Below are 21341 nucleotides of genomic sequence, written 5' to 3' on the forward strand. Positions count from 1 at the left end.
TTTACCAAACATTACTGCCTGGACAATCTGGTCCAAAGGGACAGTTATTTTGCCCGTTAGGTCCTGCAAGACTTCCTAGTATGATCTTGGTTCGCAAACCCTCCTCTGTGGATGGTATTGTTTGGGTTTCTATGCTGAGATAAGGAATGTGCACCTAGAAGACTCTATCAGATGAACAATTTACTTCCCTTTTGTAACACCTTATCTGGTAGAGACATATTCTAGTTGCAGATTCTTTACCGACCCACCCATCCTCCCCACTTTGTGAACCAATTTCTAGAGCCCTAGTTTTGATGCACCAATGGTCCGTGTTCTAGATGACTCTGCGCTTCTGGCATGGAAAGCTGTGAAACTGACATCAGTGTGCAGAGTTGGCGCCTATATTGGTCCCACGACACATCTGTAGGAAAATGGCTCCTTGTTGCAGTTACCCCCCACTTTTTGCCAGATATTGATGCTGACTTGACTGAGAAGTGTGCTGTGACCCTGCTAACCAGGCCCCAGCACCAGTGTTCTTTCACTAAAAATGTACCATTGTTTTCACAATTGGCACACCCCTAGCACACAGATAAGTCTCTTGTAAAGGGTACCAGTGGTACCAAGGGCCCTGTGACCAGGGAAGGTCCCTAAGGGCTGCAGCATGCGTTGTGCCACCCTAAGGGACACCTCACCTAACACATGCACACTGCCATTGCAGATTGTGTGTTTTGGTGGGGAGAAATGCACACAAAATACTGCCTGTGACATAGGTAAGTCACCCCTCAAGCAGGCCTTAAAGCCCTAAGGCAGGGTGCACTATACCACAGGTGAGGATGTAGCTGCATGAGCAATATGCCCCTACACTGTCTAAATCCATTCCTAGACATTGTAAGTGCAGTGTGGCCATATTAAGTTTTTGGTCTGGGAGTTTGTCAAAACGAACTCCACAGCTCCATAATGGCTACACTGAATACTGGGATCAAACTTCTCAGAATAATAAACCCATGCCAATGCCAGTGCTAGATTTATTACAAAATACACACAGAGGGCATCTTAGAGATGCCCCCTGTATTTTACCCAATCCTTCAGTGCAGGACTGACTGGTCTGTGCCAGCCTGGCACTGAGGGCCTAGTTTCTGCCCTCCTGGGGTGAGAGCCTTTGTGCTCTTTGAGGCCAGAAACAAAGCTTGCACTGGGTGGAGGTGCTTCAACCTCCCCCCCCCCCCCCCCCAGACACAGCCTCTGGATTTCCCCCAATAGGATAAGGGATGTGCCCCCCTCCCCACAGGGAAGAGGTACAAGGAGGGTTTAGCCACCCTTAGGGACAGTAGCCATTGGCTACTGCCCTCCAACCCTAAACACACCACTAAATTGAGTATTTAGGGGGGGACCCGACTGCAGAGAGGACCCCCAGGCGACTCCCAACGACGTGGGCACCCTGAGACAACATCCTTGCACCCCCACAGCGACGCCTGCAGAGAGAATCCCGAGGCGCCCCCTGACCACGACTGCCCGGTAACAAAGAACCCAATGCCTGGAAGAAACACTGCACCCGCAGCCCCCAAGCCTGAGCGAAACCAGCTACAGGTGCAGTAGTGACCAGCAGGTGGCCTTCATCGTTGCCCAGTCGGTGGCTGGCCCAAGAAGCCCCCCTGTGCCCTGCCTGCATCGCCAGTGACCCCCTACCCCACATCTCTCCATTGATTTCTATCTAAAACCTAACACCTACTTTGCACACTGCACGCGGCCACCCTGTGCCGCTGAGGGTGTATTGTGTGTGCCCGGTTGTGACTCCCCCTGCCCAAGTGCTCTACAAACCCCCCTTGGTCGGCTTCCAGAGGACTCAGGTACTTGCCTTCTAGCAGACTGGAACCAGAGCACCCCAAGTCTCCATAAGCGCCTTGTTATTTGCGCCCTACTTTGACCTCTGCACCTGTCAGGCCTTGTGTTGCTGGTGCTGGGTGTTTGGGGTTGACTTGAACCCCCAACGGTGGGCTGCCTATTCCCCAGAGACTCAACTTGTAAGTGCTTTACGTACCTAATAAACTAACTTGTGCTTACCTCCCCCAGGAACTGTTGATATTTGAAAGTGTCCACTTTTAAAATAGCTTATTGCCATTTTTGCCAAAAACTGTACATTACTGTTTTAATTCAAAGTTCCATATTTACCTATGCGAAGTACCTTAAAATGTATAAAGTTACTTGAATTCTGAATCTTGACGTTCTAAAATAAATTAAGAAAATATTTTTTTTCAATATAAAAATCTATTGGCCTGGAGTTAAGCCTTTGAGTGTGTTCTCATTTATTGCCTGTGTGTACACCAAATGCTTAACACTACCCTCTGATAAGCCTACTGCTCAACCACACTACCACAAAATAGAGCATTAGTATTATCTATTATTGCCGCTATCAACCTCTAAGGGGAACCCATGGACTCTGTGCACACTTTGAGATAGTATATACAGAGCCAACTTCCTACAATATTGACACAGAGCTGACCCACGCCACCTGACTGTGGGCAGGGGTACTGCTCAAGAAACATTTCCGGTTCCAAACAGATGCCTGGGAGAAATTCTAAGGTGAGGAATCTGCAGCAGGAATGTCTCTACCAGATAAGACGTTACTAAGAGATACGACTGGAGTGCTGGAAATACGAAGCAGTGATCTCTGGTCCCCTCAGTTTTGACCAAGGCAATTGGTTAACGCCGCTAGTTCCATTAACTACAGTAGAACACATCTTAGGGGTGCTGTTTGACCAAAGCTGCAGTTTCTTCCCAAAATGCATAAGCTTTTGTCCAAATTTGGTCAGGGGCTCATGTCCTTTTCCATCTGGACTACTTCAGTACTTCCTACTTGTGAATTCCCAGCTTCCATTGCTAGAGTACAGCATTTTATAACATGGCATTGAGAGTGACAATTGTATAAGAAAGTTGGATTGTGTCATGCAAGCAAGACACAAGTAAACTGGGAGTCAGTAAGAAATTTAATCTTACTTGACATTTACCTTGTTCACAGAGCCTTCTATAAAATCGGCCCTACCTTCTTATCCAATGTTGTCAGCATCTGCTGCCCATTTGGCTTCTGTGGTCAAAAGGAGGCCCCAGAATGTAGGGTCAAAGCTGTGTACCAGTTTGCCATAGAAGCCATGTGCCATTGACAAGTGTTCAGTATTTATAAGTGCAGCAAAGCTCCTTTATGTGTGCCAAGTCGTGGCTGTCAGGCTCTTTTTGGTGTTTCTAGGCGCCATGTCTTCTGAGACTACAGTGTTCTGTCTTCAGTGCTTCTATATTGTGTTGTTTCTTTTTTACTGTTTTTGTTTCTAGCTCCGAGATGCTTCAATTTGCATGTCATCAAAAACGTTTGAGAGCATTTTTGTTATACTTATAAACAAATATTGTTACTTTTTAAAATCAAGAGCACAATGTAATGTATATAATTAGTGTATCTTGGTTTCAAACCCACATGTGTGTCTGAAGACGTTGCTGGGCAACAAACACGTTTAAAAAAAAAAAAGAAATATCCATATGCAGCATGTATTTTTATTACATGATTTTAGTCTATTGTATTGCAGATTTTCCTCTTAAGGGAAAGGCACAGTTTAGAAAATGGTAATATGTCAAATCAACCATATTCTTGTGAATCAAAAGAAAAATTAACGTGTGTTAAACCATTTTTTGTAGCAAAGTTGTCAAAGAAAAAGAAGAGAAAGAAAAGATTGGGAAAGAAAAAGAAAGAGAAAAGAAAGAGAAAACCCCTGCTGTTACAATGGAAGTGAAGGTCCCAGGAAAGGAGGGAAAAGAAAAACAGAAGGAAGAACGGGCAAATAGAGAAGAGAAACCTAGAGAAACCAAGGAGAAAACACCAAAATCTGACAAAGAAAAGGAAAAAAACAAGAAGGAAGACAAAATTAGTAAAGAAGACCGATCGAAGACTCCTGTTGGCAACAGTGAATCAAAATCTACTTCTGAGAAGGAGAAAGAAAAGGAGCCATCCAGAGAAAGAGAGGGGACAAAGGATAACAAATCTAAGGAAAATACGAAAGGAGAAAAGTCAGCTGCAGCTGGGTCCTTGAAGTCACCAGTTTCCCGATCTGAGCCATTGGAATCTGAAAGGGGTAAGTTATTTACTCTGGATATGTGTGACAGGAGGTGCTAAGTGTGGTTTGTGCAGTTAGCCAGGTAAAAGTAGCCATTGTTTTAATAAATGGCATCCAGTTTTAGCAAAGAGATACTGATATAGCTAACCTCATAATCTGCGTGAAGTAATTGGTTCACCGGCTTACTTCTCCATAAAACTAATATCACATACCTTAGAAAACAATTCTCACAACTGTTAGTTCCTTAGTCTCAAATCTCATTCACTGCCTCAGGGGCAAGCTAAAGTTATTGTGCCCAGTGAAAACTTGTCACTGAAAAAGAAGTATCTAATAGAGACTCCTAGCCGCGGATTCCTTATCTTAGAATTTCCCTGGGCGTCAGACTGGAATAAAAGACTTTATGAGCAGTACCTCTTTGCTCTGGTAGGCGGTGTCTTTGGCTCCGCGGTCATCGTATGCACCGATATAGGTGCCACATATGCGCTCTGACGTCTGTTGTTTCCTCTCCAGTCAGCGCTGATCAGGAGACGAGCTATCCCATCAGTCACTTTTTGACTGAACTTGAACCCAGAGATCATTGTCGCTCTCCAAGTGGTCGGGTCACTCCGGTAAATCCTGCCTTAAGAAGAAAAAGAAGTTGATGAGATCTTCCACTACACAATCTATCAAGGCCCGGGCCTCCTTGATTTCCTGGGAGATGGAGAGGCTCCCATTCAAATGAAAGATTTCTATGGGGTCTTTTTTGGGCATGATTCCTCACCTGGCGTCACTTAAGTCTACGAGGGTCTGCAGCTGCCTCTTCTGGTTCTGCTCCAGCAGCTTCGTCCCTGGCTCCGTTCGGGCCCAAGGATCCTTTTCGTGATCCAGAGTGGTGCAGTTGTACCACCTCAACCTTCCCCGACAGTGGTCCCGATTAAGTCACTAACTTCACCCACACCATTCTGATCCCTGACTCTGATATGGAGCAGGAGGGGTGTTGATCAGCGCCATCTGGAGCCATACCATCCAGGTCGGAGCTTGGGCCCTATTCCTATGGGCTAGGTCTCAGGAGTGGGAGGGGCCAGTGGACTTGATACTGGTATGCTTTCTCCCCAGACCATGACTACCAAGGAGGGAACATAATTTACAGTGGTGGTGTGGAGGGCGGCCAAGGACCTTGACCTTCAGTTGCCTTCAGTGGGAGCTAGAACGAATGTCTGGATAGAGGTGCTAATACTGACAGTCTCCCCCTCAGAACCGCTACTCCTGTTATCACTGACATCCTTCTGGGTTAAAACCCTGCCCAGTGGCTCCTGTGAACGGGACGATTGCCTGCTGCCACCGCCCCACTCCAGGGCACCCAAACTGCCTCACACAACACCCTACCCCAGAGAGCGTGGTGGTCCAAGCTTCTACCTCTCATGTAAATCCTCGCACATTCCCTACCACACTCATTCACAGGGAATCGGTAGGAAGCTGCCTCTTTATAAAGTGCACTAAAATGAAGTACACTGTGCAGAGAGTGCAGTAGATCCCCAATTGGTGTTATAGAGGCAAAAGAAGATAGGACTAATGCTCTATTTTGTGGTAGTGTGGTCGAGCAGTTAGGCTTATCAGAGGGTGGTGCTAAACAGTTGTTGTACTCGTAAAGGCAATAAATGAGACACACTCAAAGAATAAATCTAAGACAAATTTAGAAAAATAACAATTCTTTTTATATATGTTTCACACCCAAGAACGTAGTAATCAGGTAGTAGACTTTTGAGCATAAATACTTTGCAGTTTCAGAAATCAAAACAAGGTGCAATTTTTCTTAGTGTTATTCTACAGAGGAAAACAAAGTTCAGCAAACACAGCGATTTACAAAGCCAATCTCAGGGAGTTAAGTATTGGGCACTGATCAGAACCACACCAACAGGTCACACGGGGCAGCCCTAGGGCAGCCAGGTGCAGTAAGGCGTCGGGTGCCCTTTGCTTTCCTATGGGAGTTTGGTCCTTGTGAAGACCGGCAACAGGCTCTGGCTAGGAAGCCAGTCAGGGACGTCAGGCAGGTAAGTAGTAGACTTGGGGTGCTCGGCTGTGGGTGCGCCTTTGGTCCTCTTCGGTGCCCAGGGGCTATGGATGCAGGGGTGTATTTAGGCATTGGGTTTTCACATCCGGGGTTCCTGTGGTTTGAGGCTGCAGGTGTTGTGGAGTCTGGCAGGGGTGGACGCAGGGTGGACTTGAGCTCTTGGTAGCTGGGGGAAGTCCTTGACACAGGCGACCCATCTTAGCTTGGGTCAGTGGTCACGGGTGCAGTGGTTGCTGGAGACATCCCTGTAGCTTAACAGTAAAAGTTTTTAAAACTTACTTTAGTTAGGACTTAAAAACCTGTTAGGGTGTTTTCTCTAACTCGGAAGTTCCCAGCTTTAGTAAAATAATGAGTACGTCAGAGGACAGGGTTGTGGATCTCGTCCTTACCCCCTACCTTAAGCTTTTTCAAAGCAGCTAAGGGCCCTCTGTAAAGGGTACTGTAGGAAGTTGGCTTTGTATATACTATCTCAAACTGAGAGACGTGCACAGAGTCCAAGGGTTCCCCTTAGAGGTTGATAGTGGCAAAATTAGATAATACTAATGCTCTATTTTGTGGTAGTATGGTCGAGCAGTAGGCTTATCAGAGGGTAGTGTTAAGCATTTGGTGTACACACAGGCAATAAATGAGGAACACACACTCAATGACTTAACTCCAGGCCAATAGGTTTTTATATAGAAACATATATTTTCCTAATTTATTTTTAGAACTACAAGATTCAGCAGTCAAGTAAGTACATACATTGTAAGGTACTTTGCATAAGTAAATTTGGAACTTTGAATTAAAGTGACCTGTGGTATAGTGTACCTTGCCTTAGGGCTGTAAGGTCTGCTAGAGGGGTGACTTACCTATGCCACCGGCAGTGGGTTGAGGGCATGGCACTCTGAGGCGAGTGCCATGTCGACTTAGTCATTTTCTCCCCACCAGCATTCACATGTTTTGAAGCAGTGTGCATGTGCTGAGTGAGGGGGTCCTCAGGGTGGCATAATACATGCTGCAGCCCTTAGAGACCTTCCCTGGCCACAGGGCCCTTGGTGCCAGGGGTACCATTTACAAAAGATTTAACTGTGTTCCACGGCTGTGCCAATTGTGGAAACAAAGGCACAGTTTTAGGGAAAGAACACTGGTGCTGGGGCCTGGTTAGCAGGGTCCCAGCACACTTTCAATCATAACTAGCATCAAAAAAAGGCAACAAGCTAGGGGGTAACAATGCCAACAGTGGCATTTTCGTACATGAGACATACACAGTCCTCAACACTGATTATCAGGCTAAGGTGCATCCCATGGTGAAAGTATCCTTAGAATGGAGAGAGGGTTATTTGCAAGAAGAAGGTGCTGGTATCTCCTGTAATCTCTGTGCAATGTCTGCTAGGTAATGATCTGGAGTGTTCAGCACGGGCTGAGGTCAAAGAACAACCTATAAAGCTATGCTGGGTATCCCTGAATGGGTTTGTTTAAAAACAAGAGCAAGGCCTAGGGGAGGGGAAGAGTTGGAGTCTGGAGTAATGGCCCAACCCACAAGGAGAAAAGGCAAGAAGCCTGGGGGACCAGCTTCAAAACAGATCCCAGAACAGGTTCAATATCCTCCAGGAAAAAAACTGACAGCCCCAGAGGTAACCGAGCCTTAAGAGCTTGGGCCTTACATGACAGAGCTCTTAGGGCCAGGGGGACCCTCATGGGAGGATCTGTGCAAGGAACATAAAAACCTGTCCCATTCTTAAAGGCTTAAGACAGTAAGCTGCTGATCAAGAAAGGGGCGATTTCAGTGGCTCCCACAGGACCTATTGGGAGGAGGTATTCCTTTACACTGAGTCCAGAGACCCCTAACCTGGTGCCACTAGCAGAGTGGTAGTACCTCAGCAGTTAAGGGAGTTTCTCCTCACTTTGGCCCATGATATCCCCTAGCTGGGCATATTGGCCAGGTAAAAACATGGAGTAGGTTGGTAAACTTCTTGTATTGGCCAGGTATGTCTCAGAAAGTGAGGGAGTTTTCTAACTCCTATGCTGCCTGTCAAACCAGTGGCAGAACAGGTCACCTAAAGGCCCCCTTAATTCCACTTCCAATGGTTGGGGTTCCCTTGGAAATGGTAGGGATTGACATAGTCTGCCCCTTTGACCCTCCAACAACATCAGGGAACAGATTTATACTGGTTGTAGTGGATAATGCAACCAGGTATCCTGAAGCAATTCCCCTAAGGACTACTACTGTCCTCGCAGGATCTAGGACCCTCATTGGTGTATTCACCAAAGTGGGCTTCCAAAAGGAAGTGTATAGGAAGCTGGCCTAGTGTGTGGTGGACACCTACGGTGTAACACCTTATACTAGGACCATGCAAACCTCAATTGGTGTTAGTGTCTAGACAGCCAGGGCTCTCTACGGTAGCTGTGGTGAGCAGCCAAGACTTACCTAGGAGGCATGTGAAGTACTTGCAATACCACAGTAGTCACATAAGTAACGTATCACACATGAAAGAAACCACACAGAGTTGCATATATAAAGGTAGTTTATTATAGGCACATTATACTAGACTACCATTGGTATATCTTCCTCTGGAGGTATGAACACACAAAATATATATTGGTAAGTACTCAGAAAAAGCATACATTAACAGGTGCCCTAGAGGGGCGGCCAAACCATATACTAAAAAAATGGAATGCGGACGGGTGTCCCTCACCAGAGTGTATGGAGTAGTTAAACAAGGGCTAAGGGAGAGAGGAACCCCAAAACATAAGTATCTAGAAGTGTGGAGAAGTGTGGCTCAATGGTTAGAGCGGCAGACCCTGATGCAGAAATCTGGCCCGGGACCAGGGTTCAATTCCCGCCTCGGCGGGTCTTGAGCTCAATTTCCTCGGACCTGATAATTCTTGCATCGGTGCCTAATCTAATTCATGGGTCCCACTCTGTAACTCTGGGCAATAGCTTGCTTAATCTCCACAATGGCCCCAACAGCGCTGGGATGCCTGGCTTCACCTTGGAGGTTGCCCAGGAGTGGGCACCTCACAGGGAAAAGCCAGGAGGGGTTCCACAGCGGTATGCGTACAGCGCCTTGAGACCCTAACGGGTGAGTAGTGCGCTATATAAGTACGAAGTTTACAGTTTTACAGAAGGTCCCCAGCGACCGGGTGCAGAGAGGTAAGTCACCCGGTTCTCCTATAGACTAACTTGGGGACGTCATGGTTGTACAATGCAAAAGCAGGACTGGGCTAGTGGAGCCCAAGGGGTGAACTCTGAGGCATGGAGGACCTGCAAACAAAGATGAAAAGGTCCAGTCCACGCAGGAGTGTCCAGGTGTTGCAGTAGACAATGCCCATCCTTCTGCAGCTGATTAACCGTAGCGAAGATGGTGGATGAAGTCCAGCTGCAGGGTCCATGAGCTGCAGAGGAGTCCCTGAAGTCACCTACGAGCTCCCCCTCATTGGTCACTGGATTGCAACCCTTTGAGGGAAGTCTGGGCTGACCAACAGAAGGCAAGAGAGCCAGCAGAAGCAGTCGTAGGCCCCAGAAGCCACCCACTGGCAGCAGGCACAATAAGTCCCTGTGAGGCCGAGTCAGCACACTTGAAGAGGAGTCCCATGTTGCTGGAGCACCAGGGAAGAGACTTTCCTTTCAGTGGTAGAGTGGTGGGTGCCAGGGCTATTAGGAGCCTGAAGATCCCTCTGAGCAGGATTCAAAAAGCCTTGGTTGGTGCATCAGTCGGGGTGCACAGAGATCCTTCCCCAGTGGAAGAGGCAAGGGCTCACCTTTTCCCACGTTGGACAGAAGACAGAGAGGACCCAGAGGATCCCTCAGAATGACCACCTGTGTTGGAGAATCTTCGCAGATCCGGAGGATAGCCGGACGTCGTTGCCTTAGGTGCCTGGGGAAGCAGAAGAATGACTCCTTCACTCCAAGGGAGATTCCTTCTTGCTGCAGCTGAAGGCTTGCGGACCCCACAGGATGCACAGCCGTGGAAATGTTGCAGATTGTTAACAGGAGCCGTGGAAATAATGTTGCAAGCAGAGGCTGTCTCAGGCGGTGAAGTCTTGTTCGGTTCCTGTGCAGCCCAGCAGCAGTTCAGGAGGCCAGGAGCAGAAGATGTCTTTGCTGAAAGGTCCTGATGGAGAATTGCACGACAAATCTGGGGACCCACCCTCAAGAGAGTCCCTAAATAGCCCAAAAAGGGGGTCTGGCCACTCTCTGGTGTGACCACTTATCAAGAGGGGTCACTGACATCAGCTGCCTGGGCTACTGGGCTACCCAGTCAGATGCCTCCATAAGCCTCTGCTCATCTTGGTTCCAAGATGGCAGAACCAAGTTGCCACATGGTGGAGCTCTGAGCACCACCCTAGGGGTGGAGCTGGATAGGGGAGTGGACACTGCCCTTTCCGTTGTATGTTGTGTGCCAGAGCAGGGACCAGTGCTCCCTGGACTGTCACAAACTACATTATACAAGGAGGGCACCAAATGTTCCCTTCAAACCAGCCCGGTGGCGCGGGTTGGGCAGTATGAAGATTTCAAAGAGAGCATCAAAGCTGAGGCCAGTAAGATGTTGGAATTGGGAGTCATTGAGAACTCAGCCCTTGGGCCAGACGAGTTGTTTTAGCCCACAAGCCTCATTCCCAGGATGACCTGAAAGAAATTAGATTTTGTGTAGCCAATAGGTGTAGGATGCAGGCTCTGTAAATACTATTCCAAAATGAGATATAGTGTGCACAGAGTCCAGGAGTTCCCCAGAGGCTTGACAGACAGTAATAGATAATACTAATGCTCTATTTGCGGTAGTGTGTGGTCGAGCAGTTAGGCTAATCAGAGGGCAGGGTTAAGCATTTGTTGTACACAAACAAGCAATAACTGAAAACACACACTCAATGATTTAACTCCAGACCAATAGGATTTTTATAGAAAAATATGTTTTGTTAATTTATTTCTAGAACCACAAGATTGTTTGCAGGTAAGTACATACAATGTAAGGTACTTGGCATAGGTATAATCTGAGCTTTGAATGGAATCGACAATGTATACAGTTTTCTTTAAAATGGCAAAAAGCTATTTTAAAAGTGGACACAGTTGAATTTTCAACAGTTCCTGGGGGAGGAAAAGAAAGTACAGTTTTTAAGGTAACACACAGTCTGTCTCAGGGGCGGAGGTAGCCCACCGTTGGGGGTTCAAGCTAATCCCAAACACCCAGCTACAGCAAAACGGGGCCGGTTAGGTGTAGAGGTCAAATAGGAGTCAAAATAACGTGGGCGCCTTTGGGGACAGGGTACTCTGGTTCCGGTCTGCTTGCAGGTAAGTTCCCGCGTTGTCGGAGGGCATACCAGGGGGGTTTAGAGGAGCACTGGAAGGGCCCTAAGTAGGTGCAAAAAGCACACCCTCAGCGGCATAGGGACGGCCAGGTGCAGGGTTCAAACAGGGTGTCTGGTTTGCAATGAAACTCTGTGGGGGGACCCCGGTGGTCACTTAGGCACTGCAGGAAGGGCACAGGGGAGCTCCTCTGGCAAGCCACCAGCTGGATTGGGATCAGGGCCACCTGCTGGTCATTGCTGCACTGGTGGTCGGTTTCTCTCTAGTCTGGGGGCTGCAGGTGAAGTGCTTCTCCAGCAGTCGGCTATCTTTGTCCCGGGCAGTCACAGTCCGGGGGGTCCTCAGAATTCCCTCTGAAGGTGTCATGTGGGTCTGGTGGGGTCTACCCAGGGTGGGCTAGTGTTCTCAATCGCCTGGGGACCGTATCTTGCTGGGTGGACCACCTAGACATGGGCTGTGGACATCGGGTGCACAGGGGTCAGGACTCGCGGATCGGGAATGAGGTGGGAGGCCTTGGTTGAAATTTCCTTTTGGACAGTGCCACTGTCCTCTGCAGTTCTTGGTCCTTTGGCGTGCAGGGCAGTCCTCTGGAGTTGTCAGAGGTCGCTGGGCCCGCTGGATGCGTCCCTGTTCTTCTTGCAGGTTCTTTGAAGCAGGAGACAGGCAGGTACAACTGGAGCCAAAGCAGTTGTCGTCTTCCTTCTTCTTTGCTGAGGTTTCAGCTTAGCAGTCCTTCTTCTTGTAGGTCGGCAGGAATCAGACTAGGGTTCAGGTAAGCCATTAAATACTAAATTTAGGGGAGTTTTTAGGGGTCAGAGGGCAGTAGCAATTGCTACTGTTCCTCAGGGTAGCTACACCCTTCTTGTGCTCACTCCCTTTGGGGTGGTCCTGGCTTGGGGGTGTCACTCCTCCCTGCTTGCCCTAATTTTCCTACCGGACTTGCCACCAAAAAGTGGGGCTTTGTCCGAGGGGTGGGCAACTCCACTGGCTGGAGTGCCCTGGACCAGTGTCATCAGAGGCTGGAGCCTTTGAGGCTCACCGCCAGGTATTACAGTTCCTGCCGGGGGAGGTGTGAGGCACCTCTACCCAGGACAGGCTTTGTTTCTGGCCCCCCGAGGGCACAAAGGCTGTACACAGTTTTTGCAAAAATGTCAATAAGCTATTTTATAAGTGGGCACAGTCCAAAAATCAACAGTTCCTGGGGGAGGTAAGTAAAAGTTAGTTTATCAGGTAAGTAAAGTCTCCAGGGCATAGGCAGCCCACCGTTGGGGGTTCGGGTCAACCCAAAACACCCAACACCAGCAACACAGGGCCGGTCAGGTGCAGAGGTCAAAGTAGGGCCCAAATAACATAGGCTCCTAAGGAGACTAGGGTACTCGAGTTACAGTCTGCTAGCAGAAAAGTACCTGTGTCCTCGGGGAGCAGACCAGGGGGGTTTTGTAGAGCACTGGGGGTTGAGGGGGGGTCACATACAGGCACACAAATTACACCTCAGCAGCACAGGGGCGGCAGGGTGCAGTGTGTGAAGTAGGTGTTGGGTTTTAGGTTGAAATCAAGGGAGAGACCTGGAGGTCACTCTGACGATGCAGGGAGGGCACGGGGGCTTTCCGTGCCAGCCACTGACTGGGCAGCGATGGGGGCTGCCTGCTGGTCACTTCTGCACTGGTAGTTGGTTTCTCTTGGGCCTGGGGGCTGCGGGTGCAGTGCTTCTTCCAGGCATTGGGTTCTTTACTGGGCAGTCGCGGTCAGGGGGAGCCTCTGGGTTCTCTCTGCAGGCGTTGCTGTGCGGGTGCAGGGAGGTCATCTCAGGGTGTCCACGTCGTTGGAGTTGCCTGGGAGTCCTCTCTGCAGTGTTAGTTCTTCTGGACACGAGCCGGGGGCATCGGGTGCAGAGTGTTTGGGACTCGCGCTTCCGGAGTGAGGTTGGAGTCCCTTTAAAGTTGGTTGTTTCTTTGTTGGTTGAACTGAGTCACTGTCCTCAGGAGTTTCTTGGTCCTTTGGGTGCAGGGCAGTCCTCTGAGTCCTCAGAGGTCGCTGTTGCAGGTTCTTTTAGTCTGTAGACAGGCCGCCAGGTGTTACAGTTCCTGCAGGGAGAGGTGTGAAGAACCTCCACCCAGGACAGGCTTTCTTCCTGGTCACAGAGTACACAAAGGCATTCACCCCATGTGGCCAGAAACTCGTCTGATAGTGGCAGGCTGGCACAGACTGCTCTGTCCTGCACTAGCAGTTTGGCAAACAAGCAGGGGGGCTTCTCTAAAATGCCCTATATGTGAATTTTTCAATAAATCCCACACTGACACTGTAGGGTCATTGCGCTCATTTAGCTATGCCCTCACTTGTGATATAGTGCAACCTGCCTTAGGGTTGTAAGGCTTGCTAGGGGGGTGACTTACCTGTGCCACAGGCAGTGGTTTGTGAGCATGGCACTCTGAGGGGAGAGCAATGTCGAGTTTGTCTTTTCTCCCCACTAGTACACACAAGCTGCAAAGCAATGGGCATGTACTGAGTGATTGGTCGCTGAGGGTGGCATAATACATGCTGCAGCCCTTAGGTACCTTCCCTGGCAAAAGGGACCTTTGTACCAGGGGTACCGTTTACAAGGGACTTAACTGTGTGCCAGGGGTGTGCCAATTGTGAAAATAAATGTACAGTTTTTAGGGAAAGAACACTGGTGCTGGGACCTGGTTAGCAGGGTCCCAGCACACCTCCAATTAAAGCTGGCATCAAAACTAGGCAAGAAGTTGGGAGTAACCATGCCCACAGTGGCATTTTCCTACATGTGGTAAAGCAGTTAGGCTTATCAGAGGGTAGTGCAAAGCATTTACTGTACACACCGTCAATAAATGAGGCACACACTCAGTGACTACCAGGCCAATTGTTTTTTATATAGCAAAAATATATTTTATTGCTTTATTACTAGAACCAGAAGAACTGTGTTGCAGGTAAGTACATCTGAAATTGTGTATCAAGCTTATGAATCAAATGTACTTTGGTTTCAGCAGATAAGGCAATTCACAAGTAAGTAGCAATTTTCTATTTAAAAAAATTACACATTGCAATTTTCCATAGATGTCCATAGAGTCCTGGGGGTGGGGGTATAGTATAGTTAACAGGTAAATACACAACTTTCGACTTCAGTATTTCGGAGGTTAGGATGTCTATGGGTTGAAGTTTAGGTTGACCCCAAAAGTGCACCACCAGCAACACTGGGCTGGCCTAGTGCAGAGGTCAAAATTGGTGTCTGGTTTTAATGGAATCATATCAGGCCTGAGGGTGCTTGGAAAAGATCTGCTTGCAGGTAAGCACCCGAGTCTTTGGAGAGCAAACCTGGGGAGGTGTTTAAGTGAGCACTGGGGGGGGGGGGGGGGGGCTTGTTAGGGCACAGATAGGCACCAATCAAACACCCTCAGTGGCACAGAGGCAGACGGCTACAGGGTGCAAACACAAGGCTGGACACCCAGTGCTTTCTAATAGGGGGACCCCAGGGGTCACAACAGATGCTGCAGGCTGGGTCTAGTGGGTTAGTTCTGAAAACCACAGGGTGGACAAGGAGGAGCTCCGCCGGCTGAATGCCACTGGTCTGTTGGTCAGATTCCCCAAGGCCTGGTCACTGCGGGTGCAGGGGTACCTTTAGGTGTCTGGAATCGTCGCCTGATCCAGTCGCAGTTAGGGGGTCCTCTGGTTTCAGGCTGCAGGCTTCATTGTGTTGGCCAGGAGTGGTCAACCCAGGGTGGGGACACAGTCTGAATCTCTTGGGGACCTGCTCTGGACCGGTGGGCCACCTGGACACGGGCCGTGGGCGTCAGGTGCGGAGTGGGCAGGACTTGCGGATCTGGGTCAGTTCTTGAGTCCTTTTTTTGAGTTTCTTGTGGACAGGCCTCTGACTTCGGGAGTTCTTGGTCCTCTGCTGGGCAGGCAGTCCTCTGGGGGCCTGTAGAAGTTGCTGGTCCTGCAGGATGTCACCTTTTTGTAGCAGGGCTGCAGACAGGCAAAGACAGTTGGTGTCTGGAGTCTTCTCTGCTAGGGTCGGCTTAGCAGTCCTTCTTCTTGCTTCTTTCTTCTTTTCTTCTTGAGGTCGCCAGGAATCTTGTGAGCTAGGTTCAGGGGTGCTGTCCCTGAGGTTGGCTACACCTTGTTGTGCACACTTCCTTTGGGGAGGGGGTCACATTCCTAATCCTATTGGTCTCTGTCGTCCAAACTAAGATGGAAGATTCTGCAGGGAGGGGGGGGGGGGTTGTAAAAAGCTTGCCTGGTGTGTTTTGGGCACCTGTGTGTTGGCACCTTATACCAGGTTCAGGCAGCCCCTATTAGTAAATGAAGAGTGTCTTGGAAGCCAGGGCTCTCTAGAGATAGCTGTGGATGAGCATCCAAGACTTATCTAGGAGACATGCAAAGGTTATGCAATACCACAATTGTCACATAGTTAATTATCCCACATGAAAGGAACCACACACTGTTACAAAAACACTAAATTACTTATAGGCAGGTGTAAGGAAATTCCTCCTTGGCATGGTTACCCCCTGACCTTTTGCCTTTGTTGATGCTAAGTTATGATTTGAAAGTGTGCTGGGATCCTGCTAACCAGGCCCCAGCACCGGTGTTCCTTCCCTAAACTGTACCTTTGTCTCCACAATTGGCACAACCCTGGCACTCAGGTAAGTCCCTTGTAACTGGTACCTCTGGTACGAAGCGCCCTGATGTCAGGGAAGGTCTCTGAGGGCTGCAGCATTTCTTTTGCCACCATGGGGACCCCTTACTCAGCACAGGCACACTGCCTCACAGCTTGTGTGTGCTGGTGGGGAGAAAATGACTAAGTCGACATGGCACTCCCCTCAGAGTGCCATGCCAACCTCACACTGCCTATGGCATAGGTAAGTCACCCCTCTAGCAGGCCTTACAGTCCTAAGGCAGGGTGCACTATACCACAGGTGAGGGCATATGTGCATGAGCACTATGCCCCTACAGTGTCTAAGCAAAACCTTAGACATTGTAAGTGCAGGGTAGCCATAAGAGTATATGGTCTGGGAGTTTCTCAAACACGAACTCCACAGTTCCATAATGGCTACACTGAAAACTGGGAAGTTTGGTATCAAACTTCTCAGCACAATAAATGCACACTGATGCCAGTGTGCAATTTATTGTAACATACACCGATAGGGGATCTTAGAGGTGCCCCCTAAATACCAACCCGACTTCCAGTGTAGGCAGACATGTTGCTGGCCACATGGGGAGAGTGCCTTTGTCACTGTGTGGCCAGGAACAAAGCCTGTACTGGGTGAAGGTGCTTCTCACCTCCCCCTGCAGGAACTGTAACACCTGGTGGTGAGCCTCAAAGGCTCACCCCTTTTGTTACAGTGCCCCAGGGCATCCCAGCTAGTGGAGATGCCCGCCCCTCTGGCCACTGCCCCCACTTGTTGGCGGCAAAGCTGGAGGAGATAATTAGAAAAACAAGGAGGAGCCACCCACCAGTCAGGACAGCCCCTGAGGTGTCCTGAGCTGAGGTGACTCCTGCTTGTAGAAATCCTCCATCTCCACAAAGAGGGTGTAGCCACCCTCCAGGACAGTAGCCATTGGCTACTGCCCTGCCAGGCCTAAACAGAACCTAGGAAACAAGATTCCTGCAACCTTAACAAAGAAAAAAGACTGCTGAACTGAAGCCCTGCAGAGAAGACGGAGACGACAACTGCCTTGGCCCTAGCCCTACCGGCCTGTCTCCCAACTTCGAAGAAAACTGCAACAGCGACAGATCCAACAGGGACCAGCGACCTCTGAAGCCTCAGAGGACTGCCCTGCACCCAAGGACCAAGAAACTCCTGTGAACAGCGGCTCTGTTCAAAACCAGCTACTTCTTTGCAACAAAGAAGCAACTTCCAAAGACTTCACGTTTCCCGCCGGAAGCGTGAGACTTCACCCTCTGCACCCGACGCCCCGCCCCGACCTGCATAAAACCAACACCTCAGGGAGGACTCCCCGGCGACTGCGAGCCAGAGACAACCCTCCTGAGCCCCTACAGCAACGCCTGCAGAGAGAATCCAGAGGCTCCCCCTGACCGCGACTGCCTGTAACAAGGGACCCGACACCTGGAACCAACATTGCACCCGCAGCCCCTAGGACCTGAAGGAACCGAACTCCAGTGCAAGAGCGAACCCCCCAGGCGATCCTCTGCCTAGCCCAGGTGGTGGCTGCCCCAAGGAGCCCCCGTGCCTGCCTGCATCATTGGTGACCCCCGGGTCTCCCCATTACGTTCTATACAAAACCCGACACCTGTTTGCACACTGCACCCAGCTGCCGCTGAGGGTCTACTTTCTGTGCCTTCTTGTGTTTTTCAATATAAAAACCTATTGGCCTGGAATTGTCTTTGAGGGTGTGTTCCTCATTTATTGCCTATGTGTGTACAACAAATGCTTAACACTACCCTCTGATAAGCCTACTGCTCGACCACACTACCACAAAATAGAGCATTAGAATTATCTATTTTTGCTACTATCTTGCCTCTAAGGGGAACTCTTAGACTCTGTGCACACTATTTCTTACTTTGAAATAGTATATACAGAGCCAACTTCCTACAGCAGCCCAGCCCACATCCCCCCCCCCCCCCCAACCAGAGGTAAGTTTGTACTGTGTGTGCACGTGTGTGTGTGTAAAACATACATATATATATATATATATATATATATATATATATGTTCGGTGGCATGTGTAGCTGCACATACACATGCTGTGCATTATCCTGCCATCTAGTGTTGGGCTCGGAGTGTTACAAGTTGTTTTTCTTCGAAGAAGTCTTTTCAAGTCACGAGACCGAGGGACTCCTACCTTACGGCTCCATTGCGCATGGGCGTCGACTCCATCTTAGATTGTTTTCTTTCCGCCATCGGGTTCGCACGTGTTCCTCTTCGCTCTGTATTTCAAATCGGGAAAGTTAGCTAAATATTGAAAATTCGATGGTATTGTTCGTACTCGGTACCGGTTTAGTGTTAGCGTATCAACACCGATAGTAGAAGCGCTCCGGCGACCCGACCGCATCCATCGACGAAACTAATGGACTGGACCCCCTTCCGCTTCTGTCCGAAGTGCCAATCGAAGTATCCTTATTCAGACCAACACTTGGTCTGTAATCTGTGTTTATCACCAGAACACAGGGAGGATACTTGTGAGGCCTGTCGGGCGTTTCGATCAAAAAAGACCCTACATGATCGAAGAGCGAGAAGACTACAAATGGCGTCGACACCGAGAGAACAACTCAACGTCGAAGAGGAGGAAAGAATTTCCACCCAGGGGACGGACTCTGACGAATCCGAAAGTGAGCGACCCACGACGATGCAGAAAACAGTGAGTAAAACTGCCCCATCCAAGACTCACCCAAAGATCGTTAAGGCCAAGGGGATGCCACTGCCAGCAGGCCATGGCTTAACCCATTGAAAAGAAGGTGACCAAACATCGGCATCGAAAAAGGCCAAAGAATTGCCGAAGACATCTGACTCCGGTCGAGATTCAGGCACCGAACAATCGCGACACCGAGAGTTCGACTCACCCAAGGTGAGAAAAGTAACGTCGGAACCGAAAAAGACTTTATCAGAAGCATCGGTACTGAAAAAAGCGGCTTCGGAGCCGAAAAGAAGCTCTTACAAAGAAGAGCAAGGGCTTTCCAGCCAAATGCATGAAAAACACAGATTTGAGCAGGAAATAAGTATGGGGGAACCAGACCATACGCAAAGGAGGTTGCATATCCAGAAAGAGACTGGAAAAATACAAACTCCAGTCAAAACCAAACGAAAGCTGGCATTTCATGAGTCAGAAATGCAGCCGAAGGCGGCCAGAGATAGAACCCCACCACCAAGGTTTTCACCACAACCTTCCCCACTACACTCACCACAGCTGTCCCCGGTAAGAACACCTCCAATGCAGTCACCTACGCATACAGGGATGACAGGATGATCCGGATGCATGGGACTTATATGATGCTCCAATATCAGACAACAGCCCAGATTGTTACCCAACAAGGCCGTCACCTCCAAAGGACAGTACTGCATATACGCTTAGACCTATTACAACTAGAGGTCCAAGCATTATTACAAAAACAAGCAATAGAGTTAGTCCCCAACCATCAGAAAGGAACAGGTGTCTACTCACTATATTTCCTAATTCCAAAAAAGGACAAAACGTTAAGACCTATATTAGACCTCAGAACACTTGAATCTCTTCATCAAGTCGGATCACTTCCACATGGTAACACTTCAAGACGTGGTTCCCTTACTAAAAAAAAGAGGACTACATGTCAACGTTAGATCTCAAGGATGCCTACTTTCACATACCCATACATCCCTCTCACAGAAAATACTTAAGGTTTGTAATACACGGCGTGCACTATCAATTCAAAGTGTTACCGTTTGGGATAACAACAGCCCTAAGGGTATTTTCAAAATGCCTTGCAGTAGTAGCCGCTCACATAAGGAGACAGCACATGCACGTATTCCCATACTTAGACGACTGGCTAATAAAAACCAGCACTCAACAACAGTGTCTTCTTCACACGCAATACGTTATAGAAACTCTACACAAACTAGGATTTTCTATAAATTACCAGAAATCACATCTGCAGCCATCCCAAATACAACAATACTTGGGAGCAACACTCAACACAAAAAAAGCGATTGCCACTCCAAGTCCACAAAGGTCCAAGCGTTCCAAAATATAACATCAAACATACAGCCAAACCAACACTACCAAGTAAGGTTTGTAATGAAACTTCTAGGCATGATGTCTTCATGCATAGCCATTGTCCCAAACGTGAGATTACACATGCGGCCCTTACAACAGTGCCTAGCAAAACAATGGACACAAGCACAGGGTCAACTCCAAGATCTAGTGTTGTTAGACCGCCAGACACACCTCTCGCTTCAATGGTGGAACCCTATAAATTTAAACCAAGGGCGGCCATTCCAGGACCCAGTGCCTCAAGACGTGATCACAACATATGCTTCCATGATAGGGTGGGGAGCACACCTCAACCAGCACGGCCTACAGGGACAATGGGACAATCAACAAAAATAACTCCACATAAATCATTTAGAACTGTTGGCAGTGTTTTTAGCATTAAAAGCATTTCAACCACTACTAGCCCACAGACACATTCTTGTAAAAATCGACAACATGACAATGTATTATCTCAACAAACAAGGAGGGACACACTTCTCACAACTGTGTCTCTGAGCACAAAAGATTTGGCATTGGGCAATTCACAATCGCCTAATAGCACAATACATCCCAGGCATTCAGAACCAGTGGGCCGACAATCTCAGTCGAGATCACCAACAAACACACGAATGGGAAATTCATCCCCAGATCCTACAAGATTACTTCCTACGCTAGGGAACACCACAAATAGACCTATTCGCAACAAAAGAAAACGCAAAATGTCAAAACTTTGCGTCCAGGTACCCACACCCTCAATCCAAGGGCAATGCGTTATGGATCAGTTGGTCAGGGATTTTTGCTTACGCTTTTCCCACTCATTCCTCATCTGGTCAACAAACTAAGTCAAAACAAACTCAAACTAATACTCATAGCACCAACCTGGGCTCTCCAGCCGTGGTACACAGCACCGCTGGACTTATCAGTAGTACCTCACATCAAATTACCAAACAGGCCAGATCTGTTAACGCAACGCAACACAAACAACAGATCAGACACCCGAATCCAGCATCGCTCAATCTAGCAATCTGGCTCCTGAAGTCTTAGAATTTGGACACTTAGACCTTACACAAGAATGTATGGAGGTCATTAAACAAGCTAGAAAACCCACTGCTAGACATTGTTACGCAAACAAATGGAAAAGATTTGTTTACTACTGCCACACTAATCAAATTCAACCAATACATGCTTCCGCAAAGGACATTGTAGGCTACTTATTACACTTACAAAAGTCTAA

The 21341-nt window shown here is 48.6% G+C and overlaps 1 protein-coding gene across 2 annotated transcripts in view; it reads left to right on the forward strand.

Moving 5' to 3' along the window:
- The window catches only part of THOC2 (THO complex subunit 2), a 900323-nt gene that overhangs the window by 758714 nt on the left and 120268 nt on the right, over nt 1-21341 (forward strand). For both annotated transcript variants that reach the window (XM_069211944.1, XM_069211952.1), the window contains exon 31: nt 3661-4094. In XM_069211944.1, the coding sequence (XP_069068045.1) occupies nt 3661-4094 (434 nt within the window). The remainder of the gene's footprint in view (nt 1-3660; nt 4095-21341) is intronic.

This window comes from Pleurodeles waltl, chromosome 2_1 (genome assembly GCF_031143425.1).
Source record: "Pleurodeles waltl isolate 20211129_DDA chromosome 2_1, aPleWal1.hap1.20221129, whole genome shotgun sequence".
Classification (NCBI taxonomy): Eukaryota; Metazoa; Chordata; class Amphibia; order Caudata; family Salamandridae; genus Pleurodeles; species Pleurodeles waltl.